General features: G+C 38.6%; 1 protein-coding gene across 4 annotated transcripts in view; it reads left to right on the forward strand.

The window, feature by feature from the left end:
• LOC126260119 (FHF complex subunit HOOK interacting protein 2A-like) overlaps positions 1–16,044 on the forward strand; it is a 204,048-nt gene that overhangs the window by 76,702 nt on the left and 111,302 nt on the right. For 3 of the 4 annotated variants that reach the window (XM_049957364.1, XM_049957363.1, XM_049957365.1), the window contains exons 5-6: positions 170–493; positions 6,057–6,250. In XM_049957364.1, the coding sequence (XP_049813321.1) occupies positions 170–493; positions 6,057–6,250 (518 nt within the window). The remainder of the gene's footprint in view (positions 1–169; positions 494–6,056; positions 6,251–16,044) is intronic. The other variant, XM_049957366.1, reaches the window with a different exon arrangement.

Raw genomic sequence — 16,044 nt, forward strand, 5'->3', positions numbered from 1 at the left:
CACATTCAGGATTTTAGAAAGAAATACATACTAGGTGTAGAAGTCATGTGCATAAAAATTGATTTTTGTTGTTACTTATTGCAGAATAGTGTGAGATCAAGTAACAAGTCTTTTATTTTAATTATCTTGCCTAGATAAACACAGATATTTCATCTTGTTTTATTAACAGATGTGGCTGTCAAATTCACTGAGTAATAGTGAAGATACTTTTGTCGAATATGATATGGAACTGGGGAACTTAATATCTCCTGGAGATGACAAATGTATCCATAGGAAGAGTGAAGCAGAAATAACTAAAGAGTCATCAGATCCTCACATTTTGGCGTCAGACTCTGAGCAGGCACACCTGGATAAAGTTTGTGACAAGAAAAACACAATTTCTCTCTCACCCTTATCATCAGAACCACTCAAAGGACATCAGACTAAAGAAAATCATTTGTATTCCACGCCAAATGTGTTGCTTGAATGTCTGCTATCCTTCTTGAGCAGTGAAGTAAGTTAATAATAACCTATATTAGTCACAGAGCTTACTTAACGAAAGGTTTCAAAGAAAACTGTGACTTGAAAGCACACAAATAATATTTATGCTATGTGCAGTTTGTATGTGCTTACTGTCTATGTAAGTTATTGCTTTTTTATATTCAAAATGTAGAATCTGTGCATAAACATGTATGTGTGTTTCTAGATCTGAGGAAGGACTTCTTACAATAGCTGAATCTTGTAAATTAAATGTGGATGTGTTTTTAGATCTGAAGTGGGATTTTGTTCAGTAGCTTAGTGTCTCTCTCTCTCTCTCTCTCTCTCTCTCTCTCTCTCTGTGTGTGTGTGTGTGTGTGTGTGTGTGTGTGTGTGTGTGTGTGTGTGTGTGTGTGTTCTCTCTCTCTTTAGATATGATGAGGTTCTTTTTCAAATAGCTCAGTTTACTTTTAAATGTGCCTGTCCTCCACTTTATGTTTCCTTTGTGTGGTGAGTGGCAGTGTAGCCTAATTCATATTGTTGTTCATGATGTAGAATGGTGTGATAAGCTTCGCAGTTCTTTGGATTAATTATTCCCATACTCTACCCATGACAGTCTTAATGTGTTATGATTTTAAATATTACAGTTTTCATTCCTGTTGTTTGTTGTCATAAAAATTTATTAGAATTGTGTATTTATTCAATGAAATAAACCAAGTTGTCTTGATACTCAGGTCCTGTTATATAATAATTATTATGGGACATTCTACTGCTGACATATTCTTACTATAACCCTGACTGTGTAACATAAATGCAACTATCTTCAAAGATATTGAAAAATATATGGTTTTGCTCTCTAAACATGTGTTGTCATGAATACTTCTGTAAAGTATTCTAATTACAGATTATGACTAGTACTAATCCTGTTTTAGAGTTAATCTGCATTTTTATGTAAGGTGTAAGAACGCTAACATTAACATGAAAATTTCATAACTTTCCTAAGTAGTCATCTACACAAGAAGTTACTTTTGTTGTCAAATCTCCACATTTATCTCACTGAGTGTATTGTCAGAAGTGTCTACTCAGATCTTGTTTTGCCACATTTTGTGTAAGTGCATGTGAGGTGAAGTAGTGAGCAGAAATTTATGAAAAACTGAGTGAAAGCAATGCACTAAATAGTAACTGATTGAGACACCAACCAGGGACATGAAACAGGACAGAAAATCTTGCAGATGACATGCTGTCAAAAAAAAAAAAAAAAAAAAAAAAAAAAAACGATTAAACTGAGCACTAAAATTTATGTACACTAATACAGTTCAATTAGCGATGTAATTTTTAAATTTAACCCACAGATGATGGCACATTTGTGTCGAAACATGTCTGGGGAAATATAAAAATAAACTAATTGTGTTTGACTAAGGCTGATTTCCAAAACAGGCCAGCTTTTATCCATGAAATAATGACGAAACTTGAGCCTTAGGAGACAGAATTTTCTTCTATGGAGAAGAAAAGTGGATTGTACAAACTATTTTAGGAAAGCCACACAGTGTGCTTGATCAAGTGAGGGGGAACTGGATAAGATTTTGGGAGGTGGGGGGAAGGGGGAGAGACTTAGAGACTTAGTTTCTTAGTTTCTGTTTTATTGTATCCAGCTGTGTCTTTCATGACAAGGACTACTGGCAAGTAGACTTTTTATTTGGTTATAGGTGGGTCACTGAAATTTTTGCTAACATTCTTCAGATTTCCATTTTACTTCAGTACTTATCTCCACATTTTCTCAAATGATTCGGTTTCAAGTTATATGCTCCATTACAGCTTCTCCAATCATTTAGTGAAGACTCACTTGTGTGTCTTCTAGAAAAGAGATTTAAGCCACTCTTTGTAATAAGATACAGCTACTTATAAGAACTCTGAAATCAAGACTACATCTGGGCAGTGAAGTGAATTCAGTAGTTTGTGGACGTGACACACCTGAAGAAATACTCATAGTTTGACTGAACTGATGAATAGCTAAATACCTTGTGTGGAACAGTATCCCTTATAATCCTGCATTTGAACATTCCTGAATTCCTCTGAAAAGCATGGCAACTCATACTCCAGAGTAGTGGAGAGCCAAGGACTAAGAAATGCCACAGTATAAAGTGCCTTCATACTAAAGATCTCCATGGGTGTTGAGCCAGGAAACCTTGACCACTTTCTGGCTCCACCAGGCTATATCCAATATGGTGTAGTAAGTGTCCACTTTCAAGTGAAAAATTCTGTACTTGGTTCCTTCTTAGATGGAAACAAGTCACCTACATTTACTATTGCTGTGGACAACAGTAAAGTGTTCTTTATTTGTAGATGGTTTTCCTGACCTTGTTTCATCCTTCAAATTTACATTTTTGACCATTAGTGGCAGAAGATAATAATTAAGAGAATACAGAGATAAGCAACATTGGCAACAAGTATTTCTCTCTCTCTACATTGAGATTATTATGTACATGTTTTATCGCTTCCCTGTATTTAAAATGATGAAAATTCTCAATACAGTAGAAAGGACAATAAACTGTGTAGACTTTGGACAAAATTCTTCAGCTTTATCAGACCACACAAGCAACTCCTCTCTCTCTCTCTCTCTCTCTCTCTCTCTCTCTCTCTCTCTCTCTGTGTGTGTGTGTATGTGTGTGTGTGTGTGTGTGTGTGTGTGTGAGAGAGAGAGAGAGAGAGAGGGAGGGACTAGTATAGAAATTTATGATTAGCAGAGGTTGAATATTTAAGCTGCTGTGTATTCTTAGAAAAGCTGCAATAAAACCTAGTATACAAGGACTGTTCAAAAAGTAAGGTGATTTTTCAAATTGTGCGGGCAACGTACATTTGATTATTGATCTTTGTTTTTTTATTATGCTGGTACACATGTCCCAAACATATGTTCAGTTTCAAGTGTACAGCATACTTCTTTTGTTTCTGACAGATAGAAAGGTTAAACATGTTTTAGTGTGCTCAGCAGTTTTTGATTATTATAAAAAATGGAGCAAAGAATTTGCATCAAATTGTGTGTGAAAAATGGAATCAAGTGCTCTAAAACATTTGAAATGTTGACAGTGGCGTATGGTGAGTCTGCTCTAGGTTGAAAAAATGTTTACAAGTGGTACAAGCTCTTCCAAGATGGCCGAGAAGATGCCAATGACAAATCTCGCTCTTGATTTCCCAGCACAACAACAACAGACGATAGCATCAAAACTATGAAGACAATTGTTTTGAAAAAGTGTCGAATTACCATAAGAGAAGTTGCTGTGGATGTTGGCAGATAGTCGGCTTGTGTTATACAATTTTTTGGATGTTTTAGGTGTGAGATGTATGTCAGCGGAGTTTGTTCCAAAACTTGTCAATTTTGAGCAGGAGAACCATCACATGAGCATCGCTCAGGAGCTCTTGAATGACATCAGTGGTGATCGTAATTTGTTCAAAAGGGTCATGACTGTTGCTGAAATACGAGTTTACAGTTATGATGTCGAAACCAAAGCCCAGTCGTCCCAATGGAAGCATCCCAGGGATCCAAGACCAAAAAAAGCACCCCAAATTCGATCAAATGTCAAAGTTTTGTTCACTGTTTTTTTCAATTACCGTGGCATAGTGCGTAATGAATTTTTGCTTCAAGGCCGTGTGGTCAATAAGGAGTATCACCTTGATGTTGTGCAGTGTTTGCAAGAAGCAATACGCAAAAAATGTCTGGAATTGTGGAAAAACAATGCATGGCTTTTGCATCACGATAATACACCTGCTCATTCATCATTGCTTGTGAGAGATTTTTTGGCCAAAAACAACACAACAATCATGCGTCAGCCACCATATTCACCTGATTTGGCCCCACTGGAAGTACTCAAGGCTGTACCAAAAAGTGCTTGTGACAAAGTGCTTCGAGGATTGGAAGAAGTGTTGACGCAAGTGTGTTGTATCTGAGGGGGTTACTTTGACGGAGACAACATGAATGTTGATGAACAAATAAATATTTTTTCAAAAAAATATAAAGTCACCTTACTTTTTGAACACACCTCATATTTTGCCAACAATGTAAGAAAAGACAGATTGCTTCTTACTGTAAAGAAGACACCTCAAGTTACAGACAAGCACAATTAAAAGACACTTACATAAAGCTTTCGGTCACAGCCTTCATCAGTAAAAAAACTCTCTTTTACTGATGATGGCTGTAGCTGAAAGCTATATGTGAGTGTCTTTTAATTGTGCCTGTCTGCAATTTGATGTGTCTTCTTTACAGTAAGTAGCAATCTGTTTTTTCCTACATTGTGGATATTCCTACCTGGAGTTTCCATTGTTTAACTAGTATATTTAACCTATGAGGTATTGAAATCACTTCATGTTTTTTAAAACTGATACAGTGAAAATATTTTGTGTATCTCATTTTGTAGATTTTCTGTTGTAGAGAGAAATACAGATATCCCATTTTCGTTATGTACAAATAGTGTGTCCAGGTGTGATATCCGAACTGTAATTTATCTTTAAATTAAACCAATGCAACAGCCTTGGAAATCATATTTGCTTTCTTTGTTCTTTTTGTTCATCATTCATCATTACTTTCTTCGTATTCCTATCTACTTTTGGAATATGTTATTAAAGGAGCAAATTTAAAGTGAGTCAACATTTGTATCTAACTCTCTTTCATTCTGTTTTTGTTGGACATATATGATAGCTGTTGCTGCAGCTTTGTATGAATTTTCACTTCCCTTATTTTTATAATGGATTGTGCCTATGTCTTCCGTTGTTCTAAACTTAAGTAAAACACATTTTTCCTTGTGACGTAAATCATCTTCATGATGATATGTGTGGGATCCATTCTTTCAGACATGTCTGAAAGAACAGACACAATCATCATACATAATTAAGGTGAGGATGATCAATTGATTACTCCAGTGCAGATGCACACCATGCTCAAACTCTTACGGGAATCGGCATAATGCCATGAGCACTACATCAGTAGTGAGTGGGTAAGTTGAGAATTTGGGTCTGATAGGAGGCGTGCTAGTGTAGTCTGTGCCACTGTGATGATCACTGTATCTGGATGGCACAGGGTCAGCGCATCTGCCAAGTAAGCAGGAGACCCGGCTTTGAATCCCAGTCCAGCACAGATTTTCAGCTTTCCCTATTGATTTAAATAAATGTCTTCTAGGAGCCAATTCATTAATTCCTTTATGTCTTCTTCGTTTAGTTCATTGAACTACATTTTTTGTGTCAATGAGAAGTTAATCTTTCTTAAGCCAAAATATTGCATATGTATTCAGTAACACAGTAGTGCATGGGTAATAATACACTGTTACTAATTTGTATGCTGGAAATTTTTGTCTTTTCTGGGGTTGTAACATTAAGTAGTTTTATTTAGCTGTAGGTGCATTGCTTACTAATGAATAAGAAAATATATATAGCCATTGATTTGCTAATAGCTGTTTAATTAACATTGTTATCTGTGGCTCTGAACTGAAAATTGACTATTATTATTTATACATACTGGTCATATACTGGTCATGATGTTAGTAGCAGTTTTCATAACTTGTAAGTTAAGATAGTCCAGATGCCTTATAACACTCTTCTCTATGTCTCTGTAGGATAATAATGTAAGAACTAAAGCTTGTGAGGGTATTATGGTGATTGCTTCAATATCGTCTGATGAGCATGCTTTGCACATAACACGGCAATCCAGCCTACCTCAGACATTGTGTTCAAAACTGAGAATGTTGTTTGATGCTATCCCACAAGACATTGATCCTGTTGAGCTGTACAACATGAAGTTTAACTGGGGGTAAGCGTTATAATACATTGAAGTATCAAAGTTTTTAGTAATTCACATCATATATACATGTATACTTGTTTTTCAGCTGTAAAAATTGATGGGCATTTTCAACAGTAGTTTCATAATTAACTGTGTTTATATTAATGTAATGGTGTCTTGCCATAATAGAAATTTATTATTGCATGTTTATTAACATAAAATTCAAGCCAGGTGTAGACAACTAACATTTCATTATGAAAATCCACTTAATAGAAATTTATTATTGCATGTTTATTAACATGAAATTCAAGCCAGGTGTTAAGGATTAGACAACTAACATTTCATTATGAAAATCCACTTAGATTCTTCTCTTGTGCAGACATAAATGAGACATATAAAACTAACTACCCTTGTGAATTATGTTGTATTAATTTTTGTGATATATATGCTGCTTCAGATGTACACTACTATTCTAAAGCATTGTATGTCCCAATATAGAATTTTGAGAATTTTTGTGTAGAACTTCTATGAACTCATTCATCTTTGAAATTTCAAATATTTGTTAAGGGAGGATAGTCTGCATGTGAGAAGTAATATGTTAATAAAGGACAGGATTATGTCTATCATTTTGATTCAAGGAAATACATCAACAGTATATGTATATCTGTACAATGACATGCCGTGCCATAATATTAAAATATTAATATTAAAATTAAATATTGAATATTTTGATGAAATTTCCATTGAATTTTGTCATAGTGTAAAATATCACAAGTACTTTGTTCAGTGGTCATACCTTAATTAATTTTGATATTTAGTTGGGCACCCCTTGGCCGTTACAACAGCCTTCATTCTCTCAGGCACGGAGTCGGATCAATTTTCTAATGGTACTGATGTCAACTTCATGATGCCACACTTTCACAGTCACCTCCAGTTGCCCCTGTTTTGTTGCAGGCTGTTTCTTCTGAACCCCTTTCCCAACCAGTCACCACAAATCCTCACTTTGGTTTAGGTCTGGTGAATTTCCTGGCAATGGAAGTTCCCTGATACTCAATTCAGTCATGACAGAATGAATCTGAAATGATAGATTTGGATGATTTGTAACAGCAGTAAATTGTATTAAAAAGATACAATAATGGAAACTCTCCTCTTTTGATACATGGCATGGAGCCAGATCCTATTGGAAAATTACTGCACATCTGGCAAAGCATCACATATATGAACATTAGAGGGTGCTGAATCACAGATTTGTATTGATCACTGGTCATTGTTCCCTAAACAAAGTACAGCCTTCCCACGCCTTGGTATGTTATTGCTCTCCCCACCATTACCAATGAAGCATTTTTCATGGTGAAACGTCCTGGCAGATTAAAACTGTGTGCCCGACCGCCACCGAACTCGGGAACCTTTGCCTTTTTCGGGCAAGTGCTCTACCATCTCAGCTACCGAAGCACGACTCACGCCCGGTCCTCACAGCTTTACTTCTGCCAGTATCTCGTCTCCTACCTTCCAAACTTTACAGAAGCTCTCCTGCGAACCTTGCAGAACTAGCACTCCTGAAAGAAAGGATATTTTTCATGGTTCGCACAAGGTAGTCAAGATCCATCCTTTCATTGAGTTCATGCCTGACAAACTGTGGTCTGTCACTCAGCAAGAAAAATCAGCTTTCACCTGAAAGTATCACAGTTCGCCACTACTCTTTTGTCCAGTTTACGTGCAGTCTGGCCCATGCTAGCCTCTTTTTCCTCATTGCAATAGTTAAAAACGGCTTTTTCTTGTCAACTCTAGGCTACAGTCCCATTGTATAGAGTCTTTTCCTAACAACAGATGAGCCAGAATCAACTCCCATTGCCTCTTGCCATGCTTTTGCCAGTTCAGCTGCAGTAACACTCATGTTTTTCTGGCTTAGTTGATGAAGTATTCTGTTCTTCCGGGACAAAGAAATGCGTGGGTGCCCACTTTGTGGTACATTTTCCATATTCCCCTTGGCCATTACCTTCTCCAGTCTTCTACTCTGGCCATTAGCTTCTCCAGTCTTCTACTCATGGCTGAGCACAATTTCAGAGGTCACATTGTTGCTAGGCATTGTTACAAAGCACTCTGCCCCCCCCCCTCCCCTCCCCGCCCCAATATATATATATATATATATATATATATATATATATATATATATATATATATATATATATCTCAAACAAAAGCGCTGGCAGGTCGATAGACACACAAACAAACACAAATATACACACAAAATTCAAGCTTTCGCAACATACTGTTGCCTCATCAGGAAAGAGGGAAGGAGAGGGAAAGACGAAAGGATGTGGGTTTTAAGGGAGAGGGTAAGGAGTCATTCCAATCCCGGGAGCGGAAAGACTTACCTTAGGGGGAAAAAAGGACAGGTATACACTCGCACACACACACATATCCATCCACACATACAGACCATGTGTGGATGGATATGTGTGTGTGTGCGAGTGTATACCTGTCCTTTTTTCCCCCTAAGGTAAGTCTTTCCGCTCCCGGGATTGGAATGACTCCTTACCCTCTCCCTTAAAACCCACATCCTTTCGTCTTTCCCTCTCCTTCCCTCTTTCCTGATGAGGCAACAGTATGTTGCGAAAGCTTGAATTTTGTGTGTATATTTGTGTTTGTTTGTGTGTCTATCGACCTGCCAGCGCTTTTGTTTGGTAAGTCTCATCATCTTTCTTTTTAGATATATATATATATATTTTTTCCACGTGGAATGTTTCCCTCTGTTATATATATATATATATATATATATATATATATATATATATATATATATAAAAAGAAAGATGATGAGACTTACCAAACAAAAGCGCTGGCAGGTCGATACACACACAAAAAAACACAAATATACACACAAAATTCTAGCTTTCGCAACCAACGGTTGCTTCGTCAGGAAAGAGGGAAGGAGAGGGAAAGATGAAAGGATGTGGGTTTTAAGGGAGAGGGTAAGGAGTCATTCCAATCCCGGGAGCGGAAAGACTTACCTTATGGGGAAAAAAGGACAGGTATACACTCGCACACACACACATATCCATCCACACATACAGACACAAGCAGACATATTTAAAGACAAAGAGTTTGGGCAATCTTTGTCTTTAAATATGTCTGCTTGTGTCTGTATGTGTGGATGGATATGTGTGTGTGTGCGAGTGTATACCTGTCCTTTTTTCCCCCTAAGGTAAGTCTTTCCGCTCCCGGGATTGGAATGACTCCTTACCCTCTCCCTTAAAACCCACATCCTTTCATCTTTCCCTCTCCTTCCCTCTTTCCTGACGAAGCAACCGTTGGTTGCGAAAGCTAGAATTTTGTGTGTATATTTGTGTTTTTTTGTGTGTGTATCGACCTGCCAGCGCTTTTGTTTGGTAAGTCTCATCATCTTTCTTTTTAGATATATTTTTTCCACGTGGAATGTTTCCCTCTGTTATATATATATATTTCTTTCTGAAGACATGTAACTAACAAAAGAATGTCATTGCAGTCAAGGGCCAAGGGCGTGCACTGCTTTAGAACAGTAGTGTATGTGGCAGTGTGTAGCCCTGAAAAATAATTTTGTGTTTGGAAGTTATCCTAAACACATTGGATAAAAATTTAGTCTTCCACAGGAGACATCATGATGATACTGTGTAACACACCTGTAGCCTTGATTTTTGGCCCCCACAAGTCTACTGACTGGTTTGACGTGGCCCGCCACGTATTCCTCTCCTGTGCCAACCTCTTCATCTCAGCGTGGCACTTGCAATCTATGTCATCAATTATTTGCTGGATGTATTCCAATCTCTATCTTCCTCTACAGTTTTTGCTCTCTACAGCTCCCTCTAGCACTATGGAAGTCATTTCCTGATATCGTAACAAATGTCCCTATCATCCTGTCCCTTCTTCTTGTCAGTGTTTTTCACATATTCCTTTCCTGTCCAAATCTGTGCAGAGCCTCCCATTCCTTACCTTATCAGTCCACCTAATTTTCAACATTCACCTGTAGCTTGGATTCTCTTCTGTTCTGGTTTTCCCTCAGTCCATGTTTCACTGTCATACAATTCTGTGCTCCAGATGTACATTCTCAGAAATTTCTTCCTCAGATTAAGGCCTATGTTTGATACTAGTAGATCCCTCTTGGCGAGGAATGCCCTTTTTGCCAGTGCTAGACTGCTTTTGATGTCATCCTTGCTCCGTTCGTCATTGGTTATATGGCTACCTAGGTAGCAGAATTCCTCAACTTTCATGACCATCAACCCTGATGTTAAGTTTCTCGCTGTTCCCATTTGTGCTACTTCTCATTGCTTTCGTCTTTCTTCGATTTACTCTCAGTCCGTATTCTGTACTCATTAGATTGTTTATTCCATTCAGCATATCATGTAATTCTTCTTCACTTTCACTCAGGATAGCAATATAATCAGCGAATTGTATCATTGAGATCCTTTCACTTTGAATTTCAATTGCACTTTCTTTTATTTCCAACATTGCTTCTTCGATGTACAGATTGAACAGTAGGGTTGAAAAACTACATCCCTGCAGGAGAGCTTCTGTAAATTTTGGAAGGTAGGAAACGAGATACTGGCAGAAGTAAAGCTGTGAGGACGGGGCGTGAGTCGTGCTTGGGTAGCTCAGTTGGTAGAGCACTTGCCCGCGAAAGGCAAAGGTCCCGAGTTCGAGTCTCGGTCCGGCACACAGTTTTAATCTGCCAGTAAGTTTCATATCAGCGCACACTCCGCTGCAGAGTGAAAATCTCATTCTGGAAACGTCCCCCAGGCTGTGGCTAAGCCGTGTCTCCGCAATATCCTTTCTTTCAGGAGTGATAGTTCTGCAAGGTTCGCAGGAGAGCTTCTGTAAAGTTTGGAAGGTAGGAGACGAAATACTGACAGAAGTAAAGCTGTGAGGATGGGGCGTGAGTTGTGCTTGGGTAGCTCAGTTGGTAGAGCACTTGCCGCGAAAGGCAAAGGTCCCGAGTTCGAGTCTCGGTCCGGCACACAGTTTTAATCTGCCAGGAAGTTTCATATCAGCGCACACTCCACTGCAGAGTGAAAATTTCATTCTGGGAACTACCCTTTTCAATAAGAGCACTTCGTTTTTGGTTGTCCACTCTTATTATTCCCTCTTTGCTGTTGTATATATTGTATATGACCCATCTCCCCCCTATAGCTTACCCCTCCTTTTTTCAGAATTTCGACCATCTTGCACCATTTTACACTGTCAAACGCTTTTTCCAGGTCGACAAATACTATGAACATGTCTTGATTGTTCTTTAGTCTTGCTTCCATTATTAGCCGCAATGTTGGAATTGCTTCTCTTGTGCATTTTCTTTTCCTAAAGCGCATCCTCAATTTTCTTTTCCATTCTCCTGTATTTTATTCTTTTAAGCAACTTAGATGCATGAGCTGTTGAGCTGATTGTGCGATAATTCTCGCAGTTGTCAGCTCTTGCCGTCTTCATAATTATGTGGATGATATTTTTCCGAAAGTCAGATGGTATGTCGCCAGACTCATACATTCTACACACCAACATGAATAGTCGTTTCCTTGCCACTTCCTCCAATGATTTTAGAAATTCTGATGGAATGTTATGTATCCATTCTGTCTCATTTGACCTCAAGTCCTCCAAAGCTCTCTGAGTCCAATACTGGATCTTCTGTCTCTTCTAAATTGGCTCCTCATTTCTTCTTCTCTATCACATCAGACAGATCTTCCTCCTCACAGACGCCTTCAATGTACTCTTTCCACGTATCTGCTCTCCTCTGCATTTCACAGTGGAATTCCTGTTGCACTATTAATGCTACCACCATTGCTTTTTATGTCACCGAAGGTTGTTTTGACTTTGCTATATGCTGAGTCAGTCCTTCCGACAATCATTTGCTATATGCGAGTCAGTCCTTCTGACAATCATTTCATTTTTTATTTCTTCACGTTTTTCATGCTGCTATTTTGTCTTAGCTTCCCTGCACGTCCTATTTGTTTCATTTCTCAGCAACTTTTATTTCTTAATTCGTGAATTTCTCTGAACATTTTTGTACTTCCTTCTTTCATCGATCAGCTGAAGTATTTCTTCTGTTACCCATGGTTTTTTTGCAGTTACCTTCTTTGTACCTATGTTTTTCTTTACAGCTTCTGTAATTGCCCTTTCTAGAGATGTCCATACCTCTTCAACTGTATTGTGCACTGAGCTTTCGTTGTTGCTGTATCTATAGCCTTAGATAACTTCAAGCGTGTCTCGTCATCCCTTTGTACTTCCGTATCCCACTTCTCTGCGTATTGATTCTTCCAGACTAATCTCTTGAACTTCAGTCTACTCTTCATCACTACTACATTGTGATCTGAGTCTATATCTGCTCCTGGGTTTGCCTTACAATCCAGTATCTGATTTTGGAACCTCTGCCTGACCATGATGTAATCTAATTGAAATCTTCCCATATCACCTGGTATATTCCAAGGATACTGCCTCCTCTTGTGATTCTTGAACAGAGTATTCGCTATTAGTAGCTGAAATTTATTACAGGACTCAGTTAGTCTTTACCGTCTCTCATTCCATGTCCCAAGCCCATATTCTCCTGGAACCTTTTCTTCTACTCCTTCCCCGTACAGCAGCATTCCAGTCCACCACGACTATTAGACATTCCACGCCCCGACCTGTAGAATGTTATCCTTTCATTGCTTATTCAGTCTTTTTCTCATGGCCACCTCCATGTTGGCAGTCCCCTCGTAGAGATCCGAATGGGGGACTGTTCTGGAATCTTTTGCTAATGGAGAGATCATGACAATTTTTCAATTACAGGCCACATGTCCTGGATACACATTATGTGTCTGTAATGCAGTGATTTCCATTGCCTTCTGCATCCTCATGCCATTGGTCATTGCTGATTCTTCTGCCTTTAGGGCAGTTTCCCATCCGAAGGACAAGAGAGTGCCCTGAACCTCTATCTGCTGCTCTGCCCTCTTTGACAAGGCCATTGCCAGAATGAAGTTGACTTCTTATGTCGGAAATCTTTGGTCACCAATGCTGATTATTAATCAAAATTTAAGCTGTGGTGGGGTTTCAAACCCAGGACCAAGGACATTTTGATTACTAATCAAGACCATGGGTTCTGTGTCCCTGATAATTGCCTCCAAATGTACCTGCATGTTTACAGCTGAACATCCCTCTCCCCTCCCCCCACCCCCCTCCCCCCACTGTTGAGGATTAGATCTCGTAGAGCTATCAGATTGCGAGGATGTTCATTGCTACTTTTCACTCACTGTTCCAAATAGTCCTACACTTTTTTCTATAGAATTAAGAGTGGGTGATTTAGTGAGCTAGTCAATGTGTTGATAGGGTGCCCAAGTGTTCCTTACACCAGAATCATACTCGTGTATTCCTGTGGACATGACTGTTGTCATCTTGGAAGATATGAGTGTTCAAAACATACTTATCGTGAACGCGTAGAAGGAATAACACCATTTGGTCACCAAAGTGGTTGAAATAAACATTATGGTTCAGGTTCATAGTAAATTGAATGGGTGACCCCAAAACATTACTGAAACATCACAGAACCACTTCCACTCTGAACCATACCCTCTACTTACTGGATGTTAAAGACATTATTGGCACATCAATACACTAGGTGCCTTGCACCATTGGAAACGAGGCGAAAATCGTGAATTGTTGAACCACACTACATGCCTTCATTCAGCTGCTGCCCAGTTTCTGTGTTATGTGGCCTTTTGAAGATGTGCAACTGTAGGCAATGGCCTTTTGCAGTTCCATGACAAGTAATATTATGAAAAGCATATCTGGTGATTAGCAACTTTCCTTCTCATATCATCTCTATTACCTGTTGGTTAGAGTCTTTTTATGACCACTGTTCTTATTCCATGTTATGAGCTCTGCAAGTGGTACATTTTTGCCTTTAGACACATTGGTCAGATCATCTTGATATACGCATGAGTTGGGGATCTTCATTCATAGTGTGGTCATAGGTATTCCAAACTTTATAGCTCCTTTCTGCTATTAGTCGGGAGAATGGCAGTTCAAACCCAAATCTGGCCATCCCAATTTAAGTTTTCCGTGATTTCCCTAAATTGCTCTAGGCATGGTTCCTTTGGAAGGGCAAGGCCAATTTTCTTCCCTATCCCTGACACAATCTGAGCTTGTGTTCTGCTTTTGATGACCTTAATATTGACACAATGTTAAACCCAATCTTCCTTCTTTCTTTTTTCCTTTCTGCTGTTCTGTTATCTCTCTTTGTTAAACCATATTACTGCATTGATTCCATACATATGACTGGCAAATGCATACCAATGCTGGTAGCAGTTCTACACCACCTATACCACTTCAAAGCTGCTAGTCTGCTTTTTTAAGAGGGAGACTAATATTTTGTCTGATGAAATGACTTTGAGTTTAGTTATAGTGATGGAAAATTTAGGATGCATTGTGCATATCTGTACAGAGGTAGATCACTGCCCAGATGGACGACAGAGTTGTCGTGTGGCAACATGGCACATCGAGATGTGCAATTACCAGCATTGTCCCTTTGCCGAACAACAGCTGTTAAAAATAAAAGAAAGAAAAAAAAATTATGATAGAAAATCGTGGGTGGAGTACAAATGTTGGAGGAGTAAAACTAGATACCTCACCATACAGCTGTGGTGTTGAGTGGTTGATAGCCAGATAAAAAAAGACTGAAAACTGAAGTTCTGCCAAGATAGTTAGGTTCAAAATTATGTTTTGTCTTTTCCTTCGAGAAGTTAACATTGACGTGTTATCTTGCTATGGTATCGTTCAGGTGGAATGCACATACTATTATCTTACATAGATTTAGAGAGTCTGTCCATGTCTTGTAATACAAATTCTGGGTTTATGGATTCCTGGACAAGGAATTTTCTCCTTATTTTTGAATGTTGGTGCTAAGTCATCGTCAAACATAAGGTGACAATGCTCCATTCGCTTTAAAAGATTAAAAATGGGAGAAGCCTCAACAAACTTGTGACGTATAAGCAGAAATCTTAAAACTTAACAGTTCATTCATAGTTACAATAGAAATAGACAGCAGCTGATCTAGTGCCTGTGTCTACATAATATGCCTTTATCTGCTTGTAGGTCTTGGAAACAGACAAATTAACACAAAGAATAGAGTTCTTCAACATCAATTTTCATCCTTTAGGACTGACTACTCATAATGTTCAAATAATGGTATGATCCCTGATTACATGATTTTTAAGCAGAGTTTCAAAAACTTATAATTAAAATGAGAATACCGATGATTTTTTGTAGCAGTCAGCCACTTAGCACTTTTTGGGAAAAGTAACGCCTGTGAAAAACCCACACGATCAGTGCTAAAAATTCCCCAATTTTACACTTCTTCCTAGCAAGGTCTACTTCAGTTCTAAGTTCTTACTCGACGTCTCACTTGACGTCGTCCCTTTTACTTCCTATTGACATTTGATGTGACTGAACGAGTTATAAGTGGCACAAAAGACAGATGGCTTACACCATGGGTGGTGGTGGTGGTGGTGGTGGTGGTGGTGGTGGTGGTGTAGTTAATAGAATATTTTAGGCCGTCATGGAGAGGGGAGACGAGAGAGAGGAAATGCTGACATAAAAGGTGTTGCTAACACAACTTGCAATATTTAGCTTCACAGCACAGTTATGACACAACTACTGCTAGGTTGCAGCAGTAATGGAAAAACAAGGCAGCCAATATGAAGTGTTCCAGACTGAGCCAATACATGATGGAAGAGCTCAGCCATCACCTTTTCTTGTGTCACTTATAGCTCAGTCTCATCTTTTGGCGTGTATTTCCGATGTACTGTATTCAGCATTAATATAAATTG

This window comes from Schistocerca nitens, chromosome 5, assembly GCF_023898315.1.
Source record: "Schistocerca nitens isolate TAMUIC-IGC-003100 chromosome 5, iqSchNite1.1, whole genome shotgun sequence".
NCBI lineage: Eukaryota > Metazoa > Arthropoda > Insecta > Orthoptera > Acrididae > Schistocerca > Schistocerca nitens.